This window comes from Sarcophilus harrisii, chromosome 2 (assembly GCF_902635505.1).
Source record: "Sarcophilus harrisii chromosome 2, mSarHar1.11, whole genome shotgun sequence".
NCBI lineage: Eukaryota > Metazoa > Chordata > Mammalia > Dasyuromorphia > Dasyuridae > Sarcophilus > Sarcophilus harrisii.
This window is the reverse complement of record NC_045427.1, coordinates 432,865,144-432,887,582: the sequence shown is the minus strand read 5'-3', so window position 1 is coordinate 432,887,582 and position 22,439 is coordinate 432,865,144. Positions and strand designations below refer to the sequence as shown.

General features: G+C 36.0%; 1 protein-coding gene across 1 annotated transcript in view; it reads left to right on the top strand.

Annotated features, from left to right (window-relative positions):
• EFCAB8 (EF-hand calcium binding domain 8) overlaps positions 1–22,439 on the top strand; it is a 143,586-nt gene that overhangs the window by 52,552 nt on the left and 68,595 nt on the right. Inside the window, exons 9-16 of the mRNA XM_031954095.1 lie at positions 628–712; positions 2,681–2,829; positions 6,581–6,657; positions 7,041–7,168; positions 12,301–12,368; positions 15,886–16,034; positions 17,740–17,877; positions 20,850–20,966. Coding sequence (XP_031809955.1) covers positions 628–712; positions 2,681–2,829; positions 6,581–6,657; positions 7,041–7,168; positions 12,301–12,368; positions 15,886–16,034; positions 17,740–17,877; positions 20,850–20,966 — 911 coding nt within the window. The remainder of the gene's footprint in view (positions 1–627; positions 713–2,680; positions 2,830–6,580; positions 6,658–7,040; positions 7,169–12,300; positions 12,369–15,885; positions 16,035–17,739; positions 17,878–20,849; positions 20,967–22,439) is intronic.

Here is a 22,439-nt window from a genome sequence, read left to right as displayed (position 1 = left end):
AAGTTCTTTAAAAAGCGTCTGTAAAATGGTCATGATAATAATTCTGTTTTATTTCAGAGGGTTGATGTGCTTTGCATCAACCTGGAAAGAGTTTTCCTTAAGTTTAGAGGTGGAGGACCTAGAATTCATTTTGGCTTTGCCACTTCCTAGCTGTGGACCTGGAATGAGTCTTGGGACTTCAGTTTTTCTAATTTTTTTTTCTGAGATAATTGGGGTTATGTGACTTGCCCAGCGTACGTAGCTAGGAAGTGTTAAGTGTCTTGAGACCAGATTTAAACTCAGGTCCTCCTGACTTCAGGGCTGGTGCCTTATCTACTGCACCACATAGCTGGTCCAGTTTTTTCCAACTTTAAAGTTATATGGTAGAACTAGAAGATTTCTAAGGACCTTTCCAACTCTAAATCTAGCTCTGTATTGTGTCTTTGAATGCCATGTGAGGTCTCCTTTAGCTCTAAGATTTCATGATTCTGGGTGATGAAAATAGGAGGAGTTTAGGCTGAGGTTGGTGGCCAGTTTTCAGTTTTGTGCCCTGACTTTTATGCTAGAGATTGAGGTGGGCAATATGGACAATGGAAAATTACTGGGTTTGGGTTTTCTCACCAACATTTTTTCTTGATTCTTCCCCAGAATTCTTTGATATTTCTGGAAACAAATGCCAAAAGACTTTTATCTTTATTGACCTGGACAGCTGTGCTGTAGTTATGGATTACTGGTGAGTCTGGCCAAAGGCCCATCCTGGGTATTACTGAGAGAAACTGGTTTCTCAGCATCTAGGTGATGCTATCCATACCTGGAACAAGGAAGACTCATTCTCCTGAGTTCAAATCTGGCTTCAGACAATTTACTAGCCATCTGACCCTGGGCAAGTCACTTAACCCTGTTTGCCTCAGTTTCCTCATCTATAAAATGAGCTGGAGAAGGAAATGGCAAAGCACTCCAGTATCTTTACAAAAAAAAACCTCAAATGGGATCATGAAGAGTTAGACACAACTGAAAATGACTGAATAACAAAACCAAAACAAAACTGGTTTCTGGCCTTGCATATCTTCCCTAGTAGCCCAGTGAAATGGCTATATTTCTTTTCTTTTTGCTGAGGTAATTGGGGTTAAGTGATTTGCCTAGGATCATATAGCTAGGAAGTGTTAAGTGTCTTGAAACCAGATTTGAATTCAGGTCCTGACTTCAGGCCTGGCATGCTATCTACTACAAATGACCATAGTTCTTTATACTTTAATTAAGGCATCAATATCTATCAACAGAGTCTAGAACTCTATTGATTCCTTGATTTCTTCATGTTTCTACAGATGTAGGTTAGGCTTAGATATGTAGAAGAGGAAGGATTTAGAGTTAGTGTTGCTGAGGACTTACTCTGGATTGTCCCAAGTATATTGGATTAAATCCCTTATAGTTATAGTCTCCTTCTTAGGATCCCTACATCCACCTTGCTACTTAGGTATATTACTATTTAGAATTTATTTATAAGGGAATAATAAATATAAAACTGATTCTTGTTACAAGGGACAGAAAAGGAAGATTGCAAAAATGTTATTTACTCAATTTATACTTTCTAAGTCTCGCTAGCTCGGCCCAATGCTTCATTGTCAGCCATGGTATTCAAGACTTTGGACTTTTGGTTTAATAGAAAGTATAATGGCTCTTGGCTTAGAAGACCTATCTTCAAATCCTATCCCCTGTTCAAAGTACTGTCAAAGAGAGCTTTTTTTTTTTTTTTTTAAAGGAAAAGAGCCCTTCTCTGGCATCTTCTCTTCCTTTTATGCTTGTCTATCCAACGTCACCATGGCTTTGGGAATCCTTCTTGAAAGGGTAAAATCAGTGCATATGAAACCCTGATCCTTAACAGATACTAAAGCAAAGTATATTTGACACCAAAGAAGTATAGATTTAGAATTGGAAGAGAGACTTTAGAAATTATTCTAATCCCTTATTTTTGAATGTGAGGAAATTGAAGCTCAGATAAATTAAATGACTTGTCAAAGTTGTATAAGTAATAAGTGACAGAATTGGTATTCCAGCACCTATCCATGTCTCTCAAATCTGGCTCTCTTTCTGAGTAAGTGTTAAAAGAGGAATTACTTGCTTCATGATTTGGGGCAAGTTGCTCCTTTCCTGTCTATGATCTTATTTCTTCATCTCCACCTTGAGAAGATAGGACTAACTGGGGGATTTTAAAGTTCCTTTTCAGAAAGGTTCATAAATTTAGAGTTAGAAGGAATCTTACAAGTTCCAAATTTTAGAGGTGAGGAAACTCGGTTCTAGTGAAGGAAAGTGTTGTGCCTAAAATCACACAGGTATGGTGGCAGACACAGGATTTCAATATATCACACTTGCCACTTTACTTTCTATGCTTCTATAAGGACACTACATGCAAAAGTTGTCTGTCCATTTGAAACTAAGCTCATGAGTGATCTCTTCTGTACTTTCCCACTCTTCTATCCAGTTTAAAAAATTATTCTTCACTCATAGCCTACATTTTTGGCCTGATATGAAGTCTTTTTGGCTTTGGCTTTGGTTGCTAGGTCCATGATGATCAGTGGAGATACCAAGTATGGTATTCATAGTAGCCTTCCTCATCCCAGAGATGGGATGTTTGGTAGCAGGACAGAAGCAGAAGCATCTCAGGGACTGATGTCCTCTTCTGTTTCCTCTCTCCCTTTCCCAGGACAGACCAACATAAAGCCGTGTTTTGTGTTGGTGATACAAAGGGCGACATCCTCATCTTTGTCTCTGATGATATTGCAGAGTGTGGATTGTTTCACCCATATATCTTCCAGGCCAAAGCAAGGATTGATCTCCAAAGACCAGAATCAGGTTAGACCTAGATGCATCAGGAATACCCTGGCTTTTAAAATATCTCTAGTGAGACCTCACAACTCATGATTTGATTTTCTTTGCATTGAACATCACCCTCTCCAATGCTCTTTTTATTTTTATTTAAAATTTTTATGGCTATCGTTTTTATATCAACCCACAAAGAATCATCCCTCATAAAAGTAAAAAAGGAAGAGAAAAGAATCAATTCAACAAAACTAAATCATCAAGCAATTCTACATTCAGCACTAACCAACATATCAATCAATATTCCTCACTTCTACAAGAAAGAGTGAGGGTGGAGTTGGGATAGGGAGAAGCTTTATTCCTATATCTCTTTTTTGGTCATTATAACTACACAGTGTTCAGCTTTGAATTTTTCTTGTTCTTTCCATTTACATTGTTGTAGTTATTATACATATTTATTATATAATATGCATTTTATATATACTATATATATGTAGGCCTATATATATTTTTTTTTCTTGGTTCTGCTTACTTTACTTTATATGTTTATATTAAATCTTCCCATTGTTCCCTGTATTCCTTGATTATCATTTCTTAAAGTGTAATAATGTTCCACCACATTCAAGTACCATCATTTGTTTAGTTTTTGCCTAATAAATGGACTTCAGCTTTGTTTCAAGTTCTTTGTTGTTACAGAGTTCATCAGCCCTTTAAATGCCTTTAGGATGGACAAAACTTATTAATGGCTTATGGTGTATCAGGCAGACTCATTTTAGTCCTACTCTCAGGAAACCTGAGTTCCAATTCTGATACTAGCACTAGTTAAATATGTGATTATAGACAATTCATCTTCCTATTATGGTTTTAAATTTTTTGTCAAATTGTGATAATCAAGACAATAGATTTAGAGCTGGAAAGGTGACTTTGTAATATATTTAAAGGGCTACAGAAAAATGAGATACTATTATTATCATTGCAAATATTCCTCTACTCATATTTAGATTTACAGTATGTCTGTAGTGCTTCACAGAAAGACAAGAAATGCATGATTGCTTTTCTGCCTTTCCTGTTGCTTAGAATCTGTTACTATCCCTCTTTTACTCCTCTACCTTGCCCTTTAAGATTTTTTTTTTTTAGATTTCCTTTAGGAGAACTAACTTTCTGTAGTTTAGACCAACCTTACTAAATGTATGGGGAAGGATATATGGGAAGTATAGGTTGTTGAGTTCTTTTTTCAGAACAGCTTTCCACATTTGGTGTCCAACTGCCATCCAACTCTCACTTGTGGCTCCAAGAAGCTGTAATATGCTGAACAGTCACACTGCAGTAAAACCATCTTGGCAGATGGGCTAAACCAGGTTGAGGGTAATTGATGGGCCTCAAACTTGTTGGTGGGTTAGACTTAATGTTAGAGGCTTCTCTGTGTGAAAAGAATTTGTTGCTAACTTGGCAGGAAAGCTAAGTCAACACACAGTTGGCAATAGTGGAGCAGATAAGGAGTGGGCAGTTTTCAGAGATTTGGTGTACAGCACCCCACTTACTTATCTGGGCTACTTATAAATATTAGAATTGATTTGATGAAAATGGAGGGTAAATTAAAAACGAATAAATGAAAAACAAGAACTCTATAGAATTTACCAGCAGCATAGTTTGTCAGTCTATAAGAAGTAAAGTGCAAGCTAAGTTTAGAGAGATAGCTCTTGCATAGATGACCATCTTCCATTTGAAAGATTAGCATATTAATTTTGCTGGCAACAATTGAGAGACATTCTTTCCCTACCCCCAACACACTCTGTGATTGTCACAGAACAACCTATTTCCTTTTCCTTTATATAGATGGACAATGGAGGCATGCTCAATCTCCTGGCAGATAACCTACTTTTGTCAAATAACTTAAGTCAGTTTATATATGAAGAGTGGACTCCTTGCCTTGTAAATCTCTACTAAAAATAAAGTGCTGTTTCACTTAGCACTTTGCCACACTAATCTTATTCACAGCTTCAGTTGGAAGTTTTGCTAGAGAGGGATTGACTTTAACCTGAGGTTTTTGATCAATGGCTTTAGTGTTGACTTATGACAGTCTGTTGAGAACACCATGGAAGTGTTTAGTCCATCTCTCCAGGATCATGTCCTTATCACTGATTACTGTGGCTACATCAGCACTGATTAGTTGAGATGCAACATAGATCTTTGTCCCATAAATAGCCTTCAGGGAATCACAAAAGTGCTTTGGATTATTACTATCAGCATAAAACTGAATTTCATCTACCTTCTTACTACATCTCTCTAAAGGCTGAGGATCAGTTGATGATAGTGTTTACTGCCCTCCAACTCTAGGAGCAATGCCAGGATCAGAACAGAGCTCTGTACACAATGTTTGTTGATTTGACCAAGGCCTTAGATATACTATCAGTTGTGAGGACTTGTAGAAAATTGTCAAATTTTGGTTGTTCAGAGAATTTCATCAGCATTATTTATTTTCAAGATAGCATGCTTGCCTTGATTCTGGTTATCAGAGAATGCTCTTGTACTTTCCCAGTTATCAATGAAATGAAACAAGTTTGCCTACTTGCTCTCATGCTTTTTGTCATGATTTTTTTTTTTTTAAGCAATGTTGTAAATTGCTTTCAATAAGGAAGAAAATGGCATCAAGATCAGCTACTACCCTGATGGTAAATGATTTAACTTAAAAAAGCTACAAGCTAAGATCAAATTGGTACAGTTGGTACAGATTGATTTTTTTTTTTTTTGTAGTTGATTATGTACTCAATGCAGCCTCTCAGGCTGAGAGTCACAAAGTATGGATTGATTTTTTACTACTTGTGCTAATTTTGGTATAATAATTAACATCAAGAAAACACTACTTTAAGGGGATTAAAAATGTTATATCAAATTAGTATTGTGATCATTTCTAATGGAGCAGTAATGAACTGAACCAGCTATGCCCAGAAAAAGAACTCTGGGAGATGACTAAAAACCATTACATTGAATTCCCAATCCCTATATTTATGCACACCTGCATTTTTGATTTCCTTCACAGGCTAGTTGTACAATATTTCGGAGTCTGATTCTTTTTGTGCAGCAAAATAACGTTTTGGTCATGTATACTTATTGTGTATCTGATTTATATTTTAATATATTTAACATCTACTGGTCATCCTGCCATCTGGGGGAGGGGGTGGGGGGGTAAGAGGTGAAAAATTGGAACAAGAGGTTTGGCAGTTGTTAATGCTGTAAAGTTACCCATGCATATATCCTGTAAATAAAAGGCTATTAAATAAAAAAAAAATTAGTATTGTGGAAAAGGCAAGCTGCCCTCCACAGCTAGTTACAATTATTGCAGTAGAATGGTAATTACCTAATTGAGTCACTAAATGTGATTACTAACCCTATGGTACCAAAGCAGAGGCCCTCCTCAACTTTACTTTTCAGAGATCCTTTTTTGGTTTTACTTTGTTTGTAAAACCTTAGCTGAGGGCATTCTCTCTCAATTCTTAGCATAGTACATGCCATTTAGTAATCACTTAGTAAACATTCTTTGATTGATTGTCTTTACATTTTACATTTTTTCTGCATGTGTTCCTCTTTCCATGGATAGAATGTAAGTTGTTTGAGGGCAGGAGTCTATGCAGTTTTTAATCTTTGTATTTCAGTGCCACACAGAATCTTGTCCATAGTAAGAGTTTAATAAAATATTTTCTGAATTAATAAAATCGGGAAGATTTGATGATGTAGAGAGAAAAAGTAATTAATACTAGACTTTGTTTTTTGACTTATTTTTTAGGCTCTTCTTATATCAAAATTTCTATGCAGAGTCTTTTAACTAAAAAGTCTAAAATTCATAGAAGTTATCGATTGAAGGTAAGTTTTCCTTCCCATTGGACTAGATTTGTATTGTAGATAGGAGTCAGAGGAGAAAATAATGCCTGTTCTATTCAGACAGGTTGGAGGCTAAAATGTGGGACTTTTAAAAGTAGGGAAAACACTTCAAAATAATTATTAACAACTACCTTTGGTTAAAACACACCATACTGATTGACTCACTCTGAGGGTTATTGGAGTGAGACTTTCTGTTTTTTTGTGGCTGACTATACTGAGATAATCTCTAAGGATACTGTGAGTGTGAGGGATAGATAGAATATAAAATGTCCTGGGGACCCAAAATGTATTTATTCTTCTGGCATGGGTCAGCATGAGTACAAGTTTGGTTTGTCTTTTCTTCCATTGTCTGTTTTCTTCTCTAGGCAATTCACGCCAACTGGTGTCAACAGATCAAGTTCATCCCCCAGCTGAATGTGGTGGCCTCTTGCTCAGCCATTGATAGTACAGCTATGGTCTTAACAGTTGTGCCAACTAGAACTGATCCTCTGAAGTAAGCCTAAACTTTGTCTCCTTTAACAGTTCAACAAACATTTGCTAATAAGCTCCTGGTTTTTTTTTTTTTTTTTTAAATTTTATTCTGTAGAACACTTTTCTGGGCTCTGGCATACTAAGATGTTCTTATCCTCAAGGAATTTGCAATCTGTTGGGGATTGAATAGCATTGAATAAGATATATAACATAAATAAGTTTGATGTAAGATAGGAAGTGAGAAATATAAAGTAAAGAGCTGAAAAAAATCCTCTAGCAAAATTTGAGAGATTATCTTCACCTAGGAGGATAAGGGAAGAATTTATGGAAGAGATGTCCTCTTCTGGGCCTCAAAAGAAAAGGTTTCCAATGGCAGAAATAAGGAGAGAACTTTGGGAATGGCTTCCATGAACATAGGAGAGAAAAGAGTGAACTCACTGAGCAGGTAGTAGTCCAGTTTTGCTGACACATTGGGTGAATGATGTATTATAATATGACAAATCAGATTATTTGTTAATGTGTTGTGTTTTCTTGGCAAAGATACTGGAGTAATTAGACATTTCTTCAGTTTATTTTACAAATGAGGAAGCTGAGGCAAGTAGAATTTAGTGACTTGTTCAGGGTCACTTAGCTAGTAAGTGTCTGAGACCAGATTTGAAATCAGGAAGATGAGTTTTCCAAATTCCAAGTGCATTGCTCTCTCCACTGCACCTCCTAGCAGCCCTAAAGTCAGATTATGGAAGGATTTAAATGCCATTAGTCTGAGAAAGTCACATTTGTCTTTGTTTTTTCTTTAGAGTAAGGGTTCTTCACCTTTTTTGGTGTCATGGATCCCTTCTCAAAAATATTTTTAAATAAACATAAAATAAAATATATAGAATTGCAGAGGGAACTAGGTATAGTAAAGTATAGCAATCAAAATATTAAAAAAGCAAATTATGCACTATAGGTTAAGAAACCCTCCTCTAAACTTGATTCTGTAGTAACCTTGAGATTTTGTGGTCCTCTTCTTGTTTTCTCTTCTTTTTTGTATTTTGTGAATCTTGGGCGGTGAAGTTGAGGAAAATGGATTTGTGGAAGGGTGATAGTGTTGGTGTGTGGTAGGAGTTTTTTCTTAGATTTTACATCCCATAGTAGGAACTGAGAAAATGTGCCTGGGTAGGCATCCATAGGACTGTGTCTACTGACTTGCTAATAATTCCAAGAGCCTGGGCATAGGTTATTTATAGACAAATCAGGAGAGGGGGAACTAGGGTTGGTCAACTAGTTGAGATGATTTAAAGGGACTAATTTGTGAGATTGACTTTCCTATTTGTTTTTATAAATGGTATTTCCTTGGATAAGGAAATTGCTTTCCTTATTGTTTTAGAATTAGGGAAACAAGGACATGATCCTCCGAAATCCTTTGGGTTGGGACCTTTCATCAAATGGAAAACTTGTCACTCGGCTATGGCCAGTCAACCATTAGTTTGCATTAATGAACAGTACCTCATATGTGTAGGGGATCTTGGAAAATTGTCTCATGTCCATTACTCATTTGAGCTTCACAGTGCTCCTGTGAGATAGGCATTATTATTCCCATTTTTCAGACAGATGAAGATGCTGAGATTCAGAGACACTCATCAACTTTCCCAAGGACAGCTAGTTAGGAGTTGGCTTGGGATAGGTACTAAGGTCCACTGTTCTTTCTATTACACTAGGCTACTCTTATAAAAAGGGAAAATAACCTTATACTATCTTTGTTATGGGATTGTTGTGAAAACCTTATTCAACCATAAAACACCATTCAGAGTCAGCTCTTTATTTATTTTTTTATCCATTTGACAGTCATTATTATATTTAATAGGCTTTGATATCTCAGAAGATCTCTTCATATTTTAAGATCTTTAGAAACTTTGATATACCTGTGACCAAATTTGAAATGAATTGAAAGGAAAAATCAGTGGTGACTTCTTTTTAAAATCAGTATCATAATTAATCTTGGGTGCATTGTAGAATATGAGCCAGTAGGTGGTAGTATTAAGCTTTAAATGGCCTGCAGTGATCTGGGTTGGAATGTTATGCAGTGGGACTGACTCAAATTCTGGACCTGCCCTCTCTGCCTGCTAGTCGTTTGCTTTCCAAAGGACACAGAGTGAGATAGGGCTGGAGATTGTTAGATCAACAAATATTTAGTAAAATTAGCAATTTAAGTTTAGTCAAACTAGTAATTTAGTAAAATTAGTAATCATAATAGTTATTATTATATTGGTCTAAATCTGTGATTTCACGTTTAAATATGTAGATAGAACTCCCAATGAAAAAATTCCAATTCATTTGAACTTTTCCTCTGTAGTGTATGGATTCTTAGTCTTAGTGAATTGCTTGGGGACATGTAGCAGAGGTAGGACCCAGGTTCTCTACTCCCTAAGGTCAGCTCTCTACCTACTAAGTATCACTGCTTCTAAAGTATTATTTCTGTTTTGTAGAAAGGCACTTCAGAAAGATGAAGTGACAATGTAGCTGAGATTTAAATCCAAGTCTTCTAATTCCAAAGCTTGATCTTTTATTATAGCAGGAAGTTTCTCTGTCACATACTTAGTAGATATGGTCCCTCCTTTTGCTAAGGGGGAATGCCACAGTTTCTGCCCTTAATGACCTTATAATTGAGTAGGGGATAATAAGACATAAGCACAACTATAATATGAATTAGGATATCATAAGAGTAAATAAGAAAGTTACAAAATTCATATGAGGGAGGGATTTTTTTCTAGTTTGGAATCATCATGGAAACATGGATCCAGAGTTTAGGGGATCTTAACATCTGGTTTAACCCCTTTATTTTATCAGTGAGAAAACTGAGACTCAGAAAGGTTAAATGACTGGTCAGAGCAGGCTACATAAAATAATAAATAAATAAATAGCAATTATTTATTGATTGATTATTAATATATTTAATTCAATAATAAAATAGTAAACATTCTTAAGTACCTACTGTATGCTGGAGGTGCAAATACAATTCTGATGATATAGACATTGCTCTCAAGAAGCTTTTAGTCTAATGGGGGAAGGAAAAATACACAGGAACTATTTGATAAGAGGAGGAATGGGATATATGTAAAGGAAGAGGCAATGACAGTATTATGAGAAATACGAATAGGAAGAATATGTTATACCCTTCTAGATTTGGATTAGGATGGGGTGGAGCACAAATCAAGATTCAATGACATCATCTGAATTGGGCTTTGGGGAAAGTGAGGGACTTCTAGTAACAAGGCTGATGGTAGTAATAGTACATAGGCAGGTTACATTCTAGTGATAGTGGAAGTGATGAGACTGATGACATCACTGAGGAAAAGAATGTTGAAGAAGAGAGCCGAGGATCCTGAAAAGACACAGAACCGGGGCAACCCATGAGGCAGGATAGTTGTGGTATCTCAGAAACCAAGAGAGAAAAGTTTTATGAAAAAGATTTTGTTTTCATTGGAAAAGGCTACAAAGGCCAAGGTAAGGACTGAGGAAAGGCCTTTCCTCTCGGAAATGAAGGGAATCCTTAGGGAATGTTTGAGATAAGCAGAAGTTACTGAAACTCTCATAGAAAGATTAAGAAAGGACAGAGCTGGGTGAGGACAGAGGATAGAGTTGGAAGCCACAGCAATAAGTAACTCACCATTGGAGTTTGACAGTGAAAATGAGAAAAAAACTAGGATAGAAGCTAGACTAGTAGCGTCAAATGAATGTTTGTGGGACTTTAGAAAGGATTGAAGAACTTGTTCATATTTGTAAACTGAATCATTGAGGGGTAAGAAAGTAATAATTGTTAATGAGAGAAGAAATAATAAAATTTTTCTTTATTATTGTTTTCTTGAAAAATATTACAAACATGAAATTTCTGTATACAAAGAAGAAAAGAGATTTTTATATGAAACTGTATTGTAGATAGTTTGGGTTGTGGGTTTTGTTTTTGTTTTTTTAAACTGATTCTTCCCATCTCACCCAGGTTGGAAATGTTACAGCCACCCATGGGCCAGATCAGATTGCATTGTCACAGGAGTTTTGACCTCCATTTTCCCAATGTGGACCAGTTTACTCCTCCTTAGTCAGCTTCATTCACCCTTCCTCTCTATCTCCCAAAATTGATGCCTGATTTAGTGTAGATATCTGATTGGCTTAACCCACTGCAGTTTAGAACTCCTGCCACCAGCCTTAGCTTCCCAGTACAGGCATATGGGAGTTTTTTTCTAAAGTATATATTAAATTAAATATAATATTTCCAAAGCTGGTGGTCTGCCTGTGCCATTTTCTGACCTTCCTTTGCCTTTTCTGCATAGTTTTAAAATTGTTTCATTGATGTTTTCTTCTTTCTTTTGAGAGAGGAGACAATTGAAGGGCAAAATTGTCTAAGCAGATGGAAAGAGATTAGATAGAGACAGAGAGGGACTAAATCTAAGAAAAGATCTATACCTTTTCCTCTGTTATATAGCAGAAGAGAAGAAATATAGGTATTGAAACAGGCATTTTAAGATGATGAAGGAAGTTTCAGTCTTCAGTAGAGTAGGAGTCATGGCCCTTTCAACTGGTGGGACTTCATGGAAGTAGGCAGAGAAAGGAGAAGGGAAAGTCCAGGTGTGTATATGTACATGTGTGCGTGTGATGGAGTGAACAAAAGCATGAAGGCATGAGTAATCAGGATGAGATGAGAGAATCTGAATAAGTTTAGCTGAAATGTGTAGTGTGTGAGAGCATGGTAAAAGGGTGAAATTGAAGGACTTTTTTCTATGTCAAGCAAATGTTTACTGGATCCCTATTTTATTCAAGATATTCTATGCTAATTTCTCTTCCCAGTCATTTCCATGAAATAACACCACTTCTATGAAGTATCCTCTCCTCCTAAATAGAAACTAAATGTTTTCTTCTTCTTGATCTCACATGACACTTTGTGTTTCATTATATTTTGCAATAGTTATAATGAAATTGTGCAAATGTGTGTTTATGTATGTATAATATGTATAATATATAACTTACTTTGCTAGAATGTAAGCTCTATGAGGGGAAAGATCATATCTTGCTTTTTTTTTTTTTTTTTGGCTACAATCTTTCTCAGCAATAATAGTAAGAATATGGCTGACCTCTGAAATTTTTGCTCACAACTATGGTCTTTCTTTTATGCTTCAGAACTTCCACAGTGACTCTGAGGAAGGGAATTCTTTGTTTCGATTACTGTCCAGACAGGAACTTCCTTGGTGAGTTTCCCTGGTATTTCTTCTCTGTTATCTGCTCACCTCAGTCAGTGAAGTACCAATCACTGGATGTGAACAGAGTTGCTGAGGCCAGCATTGGTGCCTCCAAAGAGAAGGAAGTATGTGGTAGAAAGGAATCATCCTACTTAAACGTTTACTTGAAAGCAAGGCTTGGAAACAAAAAGCTGAAATGTCCCCTATCCTTCTTCCAATTCTTAGATAAACCTTTATTCCTTCTTTCTTAGAGGCTTGCACAGCTGGGTGGAAGTATAAGCCATCAGCATGGGCCCCCCAAACACAAATCAGTTAAACAGTTTAAAATTAGAACTCCTTCTGGGTATAGAGCACTGTGTTCAGTGCTGGAGAAGAGAAAGAATTCAGATAAGATAGCTTCCTTGCCTTCGTGGAATTCATAGTCAAGCACTTATGTTTATAATACATGATATCACAAATGAATTAGAGAGACATAAAACAATGTAATTTGAAGTCTAGGAGGAAAAGTTCATTTTCTACCTGTGGAGGTTGGGGGAGATCAGAAAAGGTTTCATGGAGGAGAAGTTATTTGGTCTTTAAAGAATTGTTAAGAGTGAAATAAAAAAAATATAACAACAAAAAGAATCAAAACACAAAATAAAGGGATTAAAATCTTGGAAAAAAAAAACCTTAGTATTTAGTAAATTAGGGCCAAATTATATATGTACTAACCTACATACATATACATATATGTGTGTATGTGTGTGTGTGTATACCTACACATAGAAATATTTGTAAGGCTACCAACAATGTATCATAGAGCCTATTTCTCCATATTTTCACAGATTTTATCATGTTTTTCTATTTTTATTGTTGTAGTAGTATAAATATACACATATACACACACATATACTAATTTGTTACACACACAAAATATGTAAATAATAGTGACCAAACTAAGAAAATGCTTTTATGTCATGTCTATACCTCCAACTCTATTTGGAATTCTGTTTCCTCTGGCCTACCTTCTTTCACTCTTCTCTTTCTTCCTTTCTTTCTTCCCTCTATCCCTTCTTTTTTTGAGAGGGAGGTATATTTTATAATCAGTGTGCACACAGTTTTGGTTCTGCTGATTGAGCTTTACATCATTTCTTGTAGATCAGGGATTCTTAAGTTAGGATCCATGAATTTGCCTTAAAAATATTTGGATGACTGTATGATAGTGATAGGATACAATATAATTGTATTTTATGTATTTTATTTTATGAAATTATTTTATCCCTTCTGATAAAGAATCAATAGGCTTTAACAGACTTCCAAAGGAGTTAAGTGCTTATCATAGAGATTTCCTTGTATAAGTATACAAGGAAAGATATAAGATATATATAAGATGCTGCCTTGTTATTTTTAATAACAATATAGTATTCTATTATATTGATAAGTCATCATTTATTCAATTATTCTTCAGTTATTGGAACATATAGGTTATTTTCATTTTTTTCTGCTATAGTAACTAAGAGTATTTTTATTTCGAGAGGACTAACCTTTATTATTATTTTTTTTTATGATTCTTTTTTGAATAAAATCCTAGCGGTGGAATAGTTGGGCTTGAAGGGATGATGAAATTTGTGATGGAAGGGAAAAGTCAAGCACTATATGCCAAACACTGTGTTAAACACTGCATTTACAAAGAGAAACATTGAGATTTCCTTCTCTCAAGGAGCACACATTATAATTTGAGGAGATCTCACACAGAAGAACATTTATGTTTAAGCCAGCTATGACCAATATAGGAAAGTGGCAGGACAGATGGCAAGGCCCAGAGGGTGTCGAGGAACAACATCTGGGTAGATGGTCTCTTATCAAGAGGTTAGTGGGTTCAAGGGCTACAATGGCCTTTGGGATACCTCCAGCTAAGGTAAGAATCCATAGTCACCATGTAGTTGTTAGTAGGAATCTTGCTCTTTAAAATATTTGTAAGGCTACCAACAATGTATCATAGAGCCTATTTCTCCATATTTTCACAGATTTTGTCATGTTTTTCTATTTTTATTGTTCTAGTAGGTATAATAAGGTGGTATCTTAATGTTGTCTTTATATATCTTTCATTTTTTAGGAAATTTGATACTCTTTTTATGAAGTTATCAGCAGTTTATATTTTCTACTTCATAATTTGTCTATTTGGCAAATTATATTGCTTGATTTTGTTAAAAACTGCTTCTTGAGAAGTAGCAAGGGGAGAGTGTATATTATTAGCCTAAAGTCCTTATAGATTCTTTTCCTTATAAGTTCAAGATATTGGATGAGTGCTCATATATTTAATTGTAGAGAGAATGCTTTTTTGTTATGTAAAATTATTTTCTATTAACTGTTACAAATTATTATTTTTCATTGTTATTTCCTTCTACTTTTTAAATTACAACAACAACAAAAAAGGTTGCTGAACCCATTAGAGTTCATAGCAGTGTGGATGAGACATGGATTCAAATCTAAAATGGTGAGGAATTTAACTGGCAAATATGGGAAGAAAATGCATTACAGTCATTTGAAATAACATGGACAAAGACATGGGGACTGGACAGGGCTGTATATGTTTTAGAAATTAAAAAGTAATCTAGTTTGGTTGGTATGTAAGGTGTATGCAAGGAAATCATAATAAATATATCCAGATTGTGGTATATCTTGAAATCTAGGCGAAGGGATTTGAACTTTTACTCATTATTTTATTCAGTAAAGAGTTACTGAAGATTTTTTTGAGGAAGAAAGTGACATGAACAGATTTTTTTGTTGTTGTTGCACAAACAGTATATTAAGCAGTAACATTAATTTTAAAATCAAGCACAGGAGAAAATCGGAAGTTTTTGGCCAGGTGTTGAATGAAGATAAAATAGCAAACTTTAATGTGTTTGGGTAGAGGGAGGCAAAGAGGAAATGTTCTATCTCTTTTCCAACGGGAGAAATGATAGGTTTCCTGGAAGAAATGAGGGAAGAGAGCTGGGTGAGAAAGAAATTTTGGCATAGCATGGAGCTTGGAAGAACATCTGGAGGTGGTTTGAAGGAGGATTTGGACAAGTTTTCTGTAAAGTAGATAGAGAAGATGAAGAGTAAAATTATCTAGAATTACTTCACTGGTTCAGTGGATAGATATAGGTCTGGAGTTGAGAACACCTTAATTCAAATCCAATTTCAGACACTTACCATTTGGGTGTCTATGGGCAAGTTATGAAATGTTGATAATAATGATAATACCTCCCTCCCAGGGTTGTTTTGAGCATAAAATGAGATAACATTTGCAAAGCACTCAGCATAGTTCCTGGCACATGATAGTAGCCCACCTCCTTCCTTTTTCTTTCTCCTTTTTCCCTTTCCCTCTTCCCTTCTCTTACCATATCTTTTCCTTCTCTTTCCCTCTCTCCCTTCTTCCTTTCTTCTTTTCCTTCCTTCCTTTCTTCTCTGACTAAGGAAGGTGGTCTTAATCTCCTTTAAAGAAGGAGGATCCTTGTTTCAGTATTTAGTCTGATCCTTTTTTTTTTTTTTTAAATCTCAGTGACTGGTGGTTATGATCCAATCATTCTCCTGTGGAATCCTCTCTTCATAAAGAAGCCCATGTGGCGGATGAAGGGACACCAGACCTCAGTGACTCATGTTATTGTGAACGGAAAAAGCAACTGCATCATTAGTGTCTCCAGAGATAAAGTACTCTCTCCCACTGTTACACCTTCCATCCAAACTCCTCTCTTCCGTTCCCCACAGAAGACCCCTTACAGATTGTCTAGAGTCCATCCTTGTCATTTTAGAGGCAGAAATTGTGGCATTAGGGAAGTGACTATTTCAAGGCTACCCATTGAATTCGAAGCAGAGCCCCCCTCCCATTCTCAGCTCTCAGTGTCTTTTCCTCTGGTATACTGGAGCCTTTCCTGCCTTTACCACACTATTTAGAGCCCCTAGCTTTGGGGTCCCATCTGTATGATATAGCATCACAGGGATTAGAGCTGTGAAAGACCCTAGAGATCATGGAGCACCACCCTATCCTTTTTCTAGAGAAAAGAGATGTGTTGTGGTATAGCAGAAAGACAGCTAGCCCCAGGGTCAGGAAGATCCAGCTTCAAGATGTGCTTCTTGTCAAACAGGGAAATCATTTCCTTTCTTGCTGCCCCAGGCAGCATTGGGAGAGGGCATCCCTTATCTGCATCTCTTCACATCTATGAAATCATGTCTGATTAAAAAAAAGTAAAATAAAATCAGGCCTTCAAAGTTACAAAGACCTTGTGGCCTACTTGGGATTTGAATACAGACTTCATATGCAGGGTAGCTTGATGCCCTCTCAGTTAGCACATATGCATTTTTACCCATTCTTTACTTAACCTTAAAGAAACAACATTGAATTTCAGGCTAATGCATACCTGGGGCCCTGCTATCTGTTACCTTATTTATATATATATATATATATTTTTTTTTTTCTCTTTTGAAATATCCATCCATATATCTTTTTTCTTTTTTTTTTTTTTAATTAAAGCTTTTTATTCACAAAGCATATGCATAGGTAATTTTTCCAACATTGACCCCTACAACTTATTTATATTTTTACTGGTCCCTTAACCTTGAAAGAAGTATCAAGGTATAATGGAAATAGCATTAGATTGGGTGCCAAAGATACCTTGGCAGACTAGTGAAGAAAGTTTCTTTGGGAAAGAGAGGACTTTTAGGGCCTCCTTTAATCTTGCCCTAATACAGGTTGGTCTGGCCTTTTGGCAGAGCTCTCCATGTCACACAATCTTAATCATAAACTGTTAAATTTATCTAAGGACTTCAACAATCAGATATTCAATGCCTTCATATGACAGAGGAGAAAATTAAAACCCAAAGAAGGGAAGGTGCTTGTCCAAAGCCACATAGAGTGTTATCAGAAGTCCTGGCTCCCAACCTAGAGCTCTTGCCACTATTTCATACTGTCATCCATCTGACCAACAGAAGAAATGGCTACAACAATTTTGGGTTTGAGGATTGGATGTTGTATCACATTGTTATCATTTTTACCATTACTCGTCTAAGACTGGTATTGGAGTTATTGAAGAGGCAGCCTGGGACAAAGGAAAATAACATTAGATTTAGAATTGGGGGACTTGAGTTCAAATCTCAGTCCTTCCACTTTATAGCCATATGACTTTAACCAAGTCACTTTGCCTTTCAGGGCCTCCATTTCCTATTTCTGCAAAATGAAAGGGGTTTGATTAGATGATCTCTAAAATCCCACTTAGTTCTAGATCTGTGCAGTCCCTCTGAGCCTCATTTCCTTACCTGAAAAATAGGAATAAATAATACTTGCTGATCTACCTTTCAGAACTTTTCAATAAAACAGTCTGTACTCCTATCCTAACTTCTGTATATTTCTCCTCCTCAGAATATCCGTCTGTGGGATATACACAACCTTCTGTGTTTCCAGTCCCTTTCAGGGAAATTTTTTGCCCTGGGAAATCATCCTATAACCTGTGCTTATTTCCACAAGGCTAATGACACCTTTATTTGTGGTACCTATTCGGTGAGTGACAAGCTTTTAAGGGGGAATGGTTTGACTTCAGTCAATGGAAATAACATTTGGGAGAAAAAGGGTGGTTTTTTGAGGTATATTGCTCATTAGTCATTAGCCATTAGTTCCTGGTTCTTCAAAAAGCTAATAAAAGAATTCTAATCTAGTATCCTGGGATTTAGAATGGAAAAAGATGTTAGGAATCACTTCATTTGCTCCCTCTACTCCTCTCTAGCTTTATAGATATAGAAACAATCTCATAAAAAGTTGAAGTGCTTGCCTCCAGTTCAGAGTCAAGATTTGAACCCACGTCTTCTGACTCCAAATACAGTGTTCTTTGCACCTCCAACTGACTGAGCAGGTAGCATCCACCAGGTTGGGGAATTTGAATCTCAGGGTTTGACATTGCAAAAGCATCAGGGCAAGATTCAGAAAAGAGGATACAAGCTCTAGATTAGATAATGGATACTGACCAGGAACAGCTCAGTTCTGGCAGACACTTAAGGGGTTGTTGTGTGCAAAGCACTTGTATTAGAGATACTTGAGGTTCACATAAGACATTGTCCCTCCCTTTCTGAAGTTGAGAATCTAGTAGAGGATAAGGGCATTTATACTGATTATAAGATAACGTACCACATGAGGAAGATACGAGAGGTATAAGAAAGTACTAAGTGAGGCCTGAAGATAGGGAATTATTCATTGGAGTGTTCAGGGTAATTTCCTGAAAGGAGTATTATCTAAGTTTTGTTCACTAGGCAAATGACTGAGGGCTCTGGCCTCTGCTTTTCTGTCAGCCTCTGACTAGGTCCATTCTCATGTGCTGGCAGAGATTTCACTAGGTACAGCTCCATCAGTGCACACTTTTTGGCTACACTGGTGTCATTCCAGTTCTAGGAAGTAATCCAAAATAAACAATTCAGTCCAGCAATAACACAGTTCTTGGGCACCAACGGTGTATAAGGCAATCTACTGGGTACTTTGAAGGATACAAAACATGGTCCCTACTTTCAAGAAGTTCATGGTCTACTAGAGAGATGCTTGAAAAGTTAAATCATCCAAGGTGCCATTGGGTTAGTTTCATACAAGTGATATAGACAGTAATTGAAATCCTAGGAGGAGAGAGAATTCTACATTTGCATGAAGGCTTCATCTCTCTGGACTTCTCTTTAAAATGGGTATGACAATTTACCTATGTCACAGGATTATTATAAAGATTGGATGAGGATAATGTGTTTTGTAAATCACAAATATACACATATATAGTGTATATGAAAATATTAAAATAATTATGTAAAAATAATATATGTGTTATTCAGAAATATATACTATACTATATTATAGAAAAATATATTAAGATATAAATATATAACATATAACATGGAAATATATCATATTACAATTATAATATATACAAATAATTTATAAATATGTATGTTTAATGATAATTTCAACTTACATATTTATAAACAATTATGTGTAACATCTTATTACTTACATATATATGTGTATGTACCTGTGTGTATAAGCATATCTGCACACACATAAGCCAGCTGCCATTATTACTAGTTTTATTAAACTGAATCATGTGAGGTAGTGGATGTTATTTTATGAATTATAGAGTGCTTAAACATGTGGAAAATGCTATTTTTAATAATAGAAAGATGGAAACTGCTTGCTCAGTTATCAAGCATTTATTTAGCACACCACTATAGACACTTAAGAATACAAAAGCAATGAATGAAACAACCTTTACCTATAAGGAGCTTGCATGTTAATGGGGAAAAACAAGCAGTTCACAAATAAGCAAATATAAATATTAAAAGAAAACACAATGGTTAGATGCAAAGTTGTTTGGGAGAGAGGGCTATAGCCTTGTGGGGGCCAGGAAAGACTTCTAGCAGAAGATGGTATGTGACCATCTTCAAGGAAGACAGAGACTCTATGAGGAACAGCTGAAGTGGGATTACATTTCAGGAATAGGCGACACCCAGTACAAAGGCACAAAAATAGGGTATAAAGGATTGTATAGAATAGTACTTGGATTTTGGAAATGTGATTGTTTGGGAGGATTAAGTCTGATTGCTAGAGAATCATTAAGCCTTGGAGTTTGGAGACTGTAACAACAGCAATAGTTAAAAACCAAAATACTGCCTTATATCTTTATAATGTATGAAGATTTACTTTACCAGAGTATCTTCTTCATAACATCCTGTGAAACAGGTGATGCCAAGTGTTATTATTCCCATTTTACAGATAAGGAAATTGAAGCTAAATAACTTATATCCATCATAAAATAGTTAATGAAAGCATCACTTATTAAATCTAAAAGAGAGGGACCTTAGAAACAATACAAAGCTTCTCACTTTATACATAAGGAAAATGAGGCCCAGAGAGATAAAGTGAGTTTCCTATGGTCATAAGTACTTAAGGAATGAGCTAGGATTAGATACCCAGAGCTTGTGACTTCAATTCCAGGGTTCTTTCCAATACACTATTTGTCTTGTTTTAGTAAGTGATAAAGTCATTGACTGTATCTGACTCTTATGTCCAGGATACTTCTTCATCTATTATGTCTCAAGAAAGTACATTAGATCTGTGTTCCCTAGAAAACAGTTAAGCGTTCAACCTGAGATATATGGTGGGCATTTACTAAATATTGTTTATTTGATGGATTTTAGTTGTTCTTGTCTTTGTTTGAGTTTCTCAGAGTGTACATTATGTATATCTATGTATGTATCTGGTTTATTTTTATCCATGTACATGTTCTTTTGCCTGATAGAATCTAAACTCCTGGAGGGAGAGAGACTGCCTTATTTTTGTTGATACAACAAAAATAAGCAAAAAAATAAGGCCTCAGACACTTAGCAACTAACACAATGATTGGCACAAAACAGATATCTAATAAATGCTTGTTGATTAGTGAATCCTTGTAGAAGACAAGACCATCCTGATTTTCATTTTGTCTTGTCTTATCTCATATGTAGATTGGGATTCTTACTGGCTATCTGGAGGCCCAGGAAGGCTTCTGGAAAATACAGGATGTTTTTACAACCCACCATACAGTTGTGTGTGGAGTCCTTTATAGCAAGGCTGTCAAGCAGGTAAGGATAGAAGCTAAATCTGCAAAATAGTAACAAAGCCAAAAGAAGAAAAGCATCTCCTAATACTATGGATCACACACTTGCCTGGAAACTGGCTTCCCGGGTGCAGGAATTGTTGTGTGTGTTAGGTCACTCAGTGTGAGGCCATGGGTCTCTTCCTGCAGTAGTCTCTTCCTGCAGTTGTAGTTACAAATAGAGAAAATACTACTTGTCCACTCCCCTCTCAAATTAGCAGTTATAGAATTATAGTCTCAGAGCTCAAAGAGATTGTAAAGATAATTTTCTCCAACCTTATCATTTTTACAGATGAGGAAACTGAGACCTAGGGCAGTAAAGGGGCTTGACTAAGATCACACAGGTAGTGTGGGAGATAGAATTTGAATCATGCTGCTTTCTACAAGTTAAAGAAGTTCTGTTTAGTACTTTTCAGCAGAAAGCTTAGCTCAAATGCCAACAAGTATTGTAGCTAATTTATTCATTTGGCAAACGTTTATTACAGACCTGTTAGGCTAGGTCCAAGGGGTTAATGTTTAGGTAAGGCAGGGCCCTTATGGCCCTGAATTGATTCAGTAGAAGGATACATCTCAAACGGATAATTAAAATATGTAACATTAAACAAGGCTCAACATAGTATGAATGCTTCTCAGTGAGGTCACTGAACCTTGCCCTCATGGGAAAGAGCTGGGGAGGGAACCTGGAATGGTTAGGGCATTGGACTGGAGGCTTAATTTGCCCTGGTCAGTCAACTGCACTTGTACTTTGAGTTTTCTTTTCAGAAGTGTGGGATAAATTTTTAATCAATCCATTTATAGACTTCTCACAGAACAATTAAGAAATATCAGCAATGGAAGAGTACTTGAAATAGAATTTAAGAACTGGAAGGGACTATAGGAGTTTCTTTAGTCCAACATGTTTATTTAAAAATAAAATCTGTAGGGGCAGATAGATGGTACAATGGATAGAGCCTGGCTGTGTAATTAGGAGGACTTGAGAATTCAAATCTGGCCTCAGACACTTAACACTTACTACCTGTGTAATCCTGGGCAAGATACTTAACCCTCAGTTGCCTCAGCAAGAAAAAAAAAGAAAAAAATTATATTTTAAAATTAACAAAGATCTATTTTATCTTCTCACCTTTCCCTCCTGACTCCCTAAATTGGAGGGGAAAGGAAGGAAAAACAAAATCTTTTTAATATATGTAGTCAAACAAAACATTTCTATTTCAGCCATGTCTAAAAAGTATATATCTCATTCTGCACCTTGAGTCTGTCATCAGAAACAGGTGATATGCTTCATTAGTCCTTTGGAATGCTGGTTGGTCATTGCATTGATCAGAGTTCTGAAATCCTTCAAAGTTGTTCATCTTCACAATGTTATTGCTACTGTATAAATTGTTGTTCTGGTTCTGATTATTTCACATTACATCAATTCATATAAGTCGTCCCAGTTACTCTGAAACTGTCCTTTTCCTCA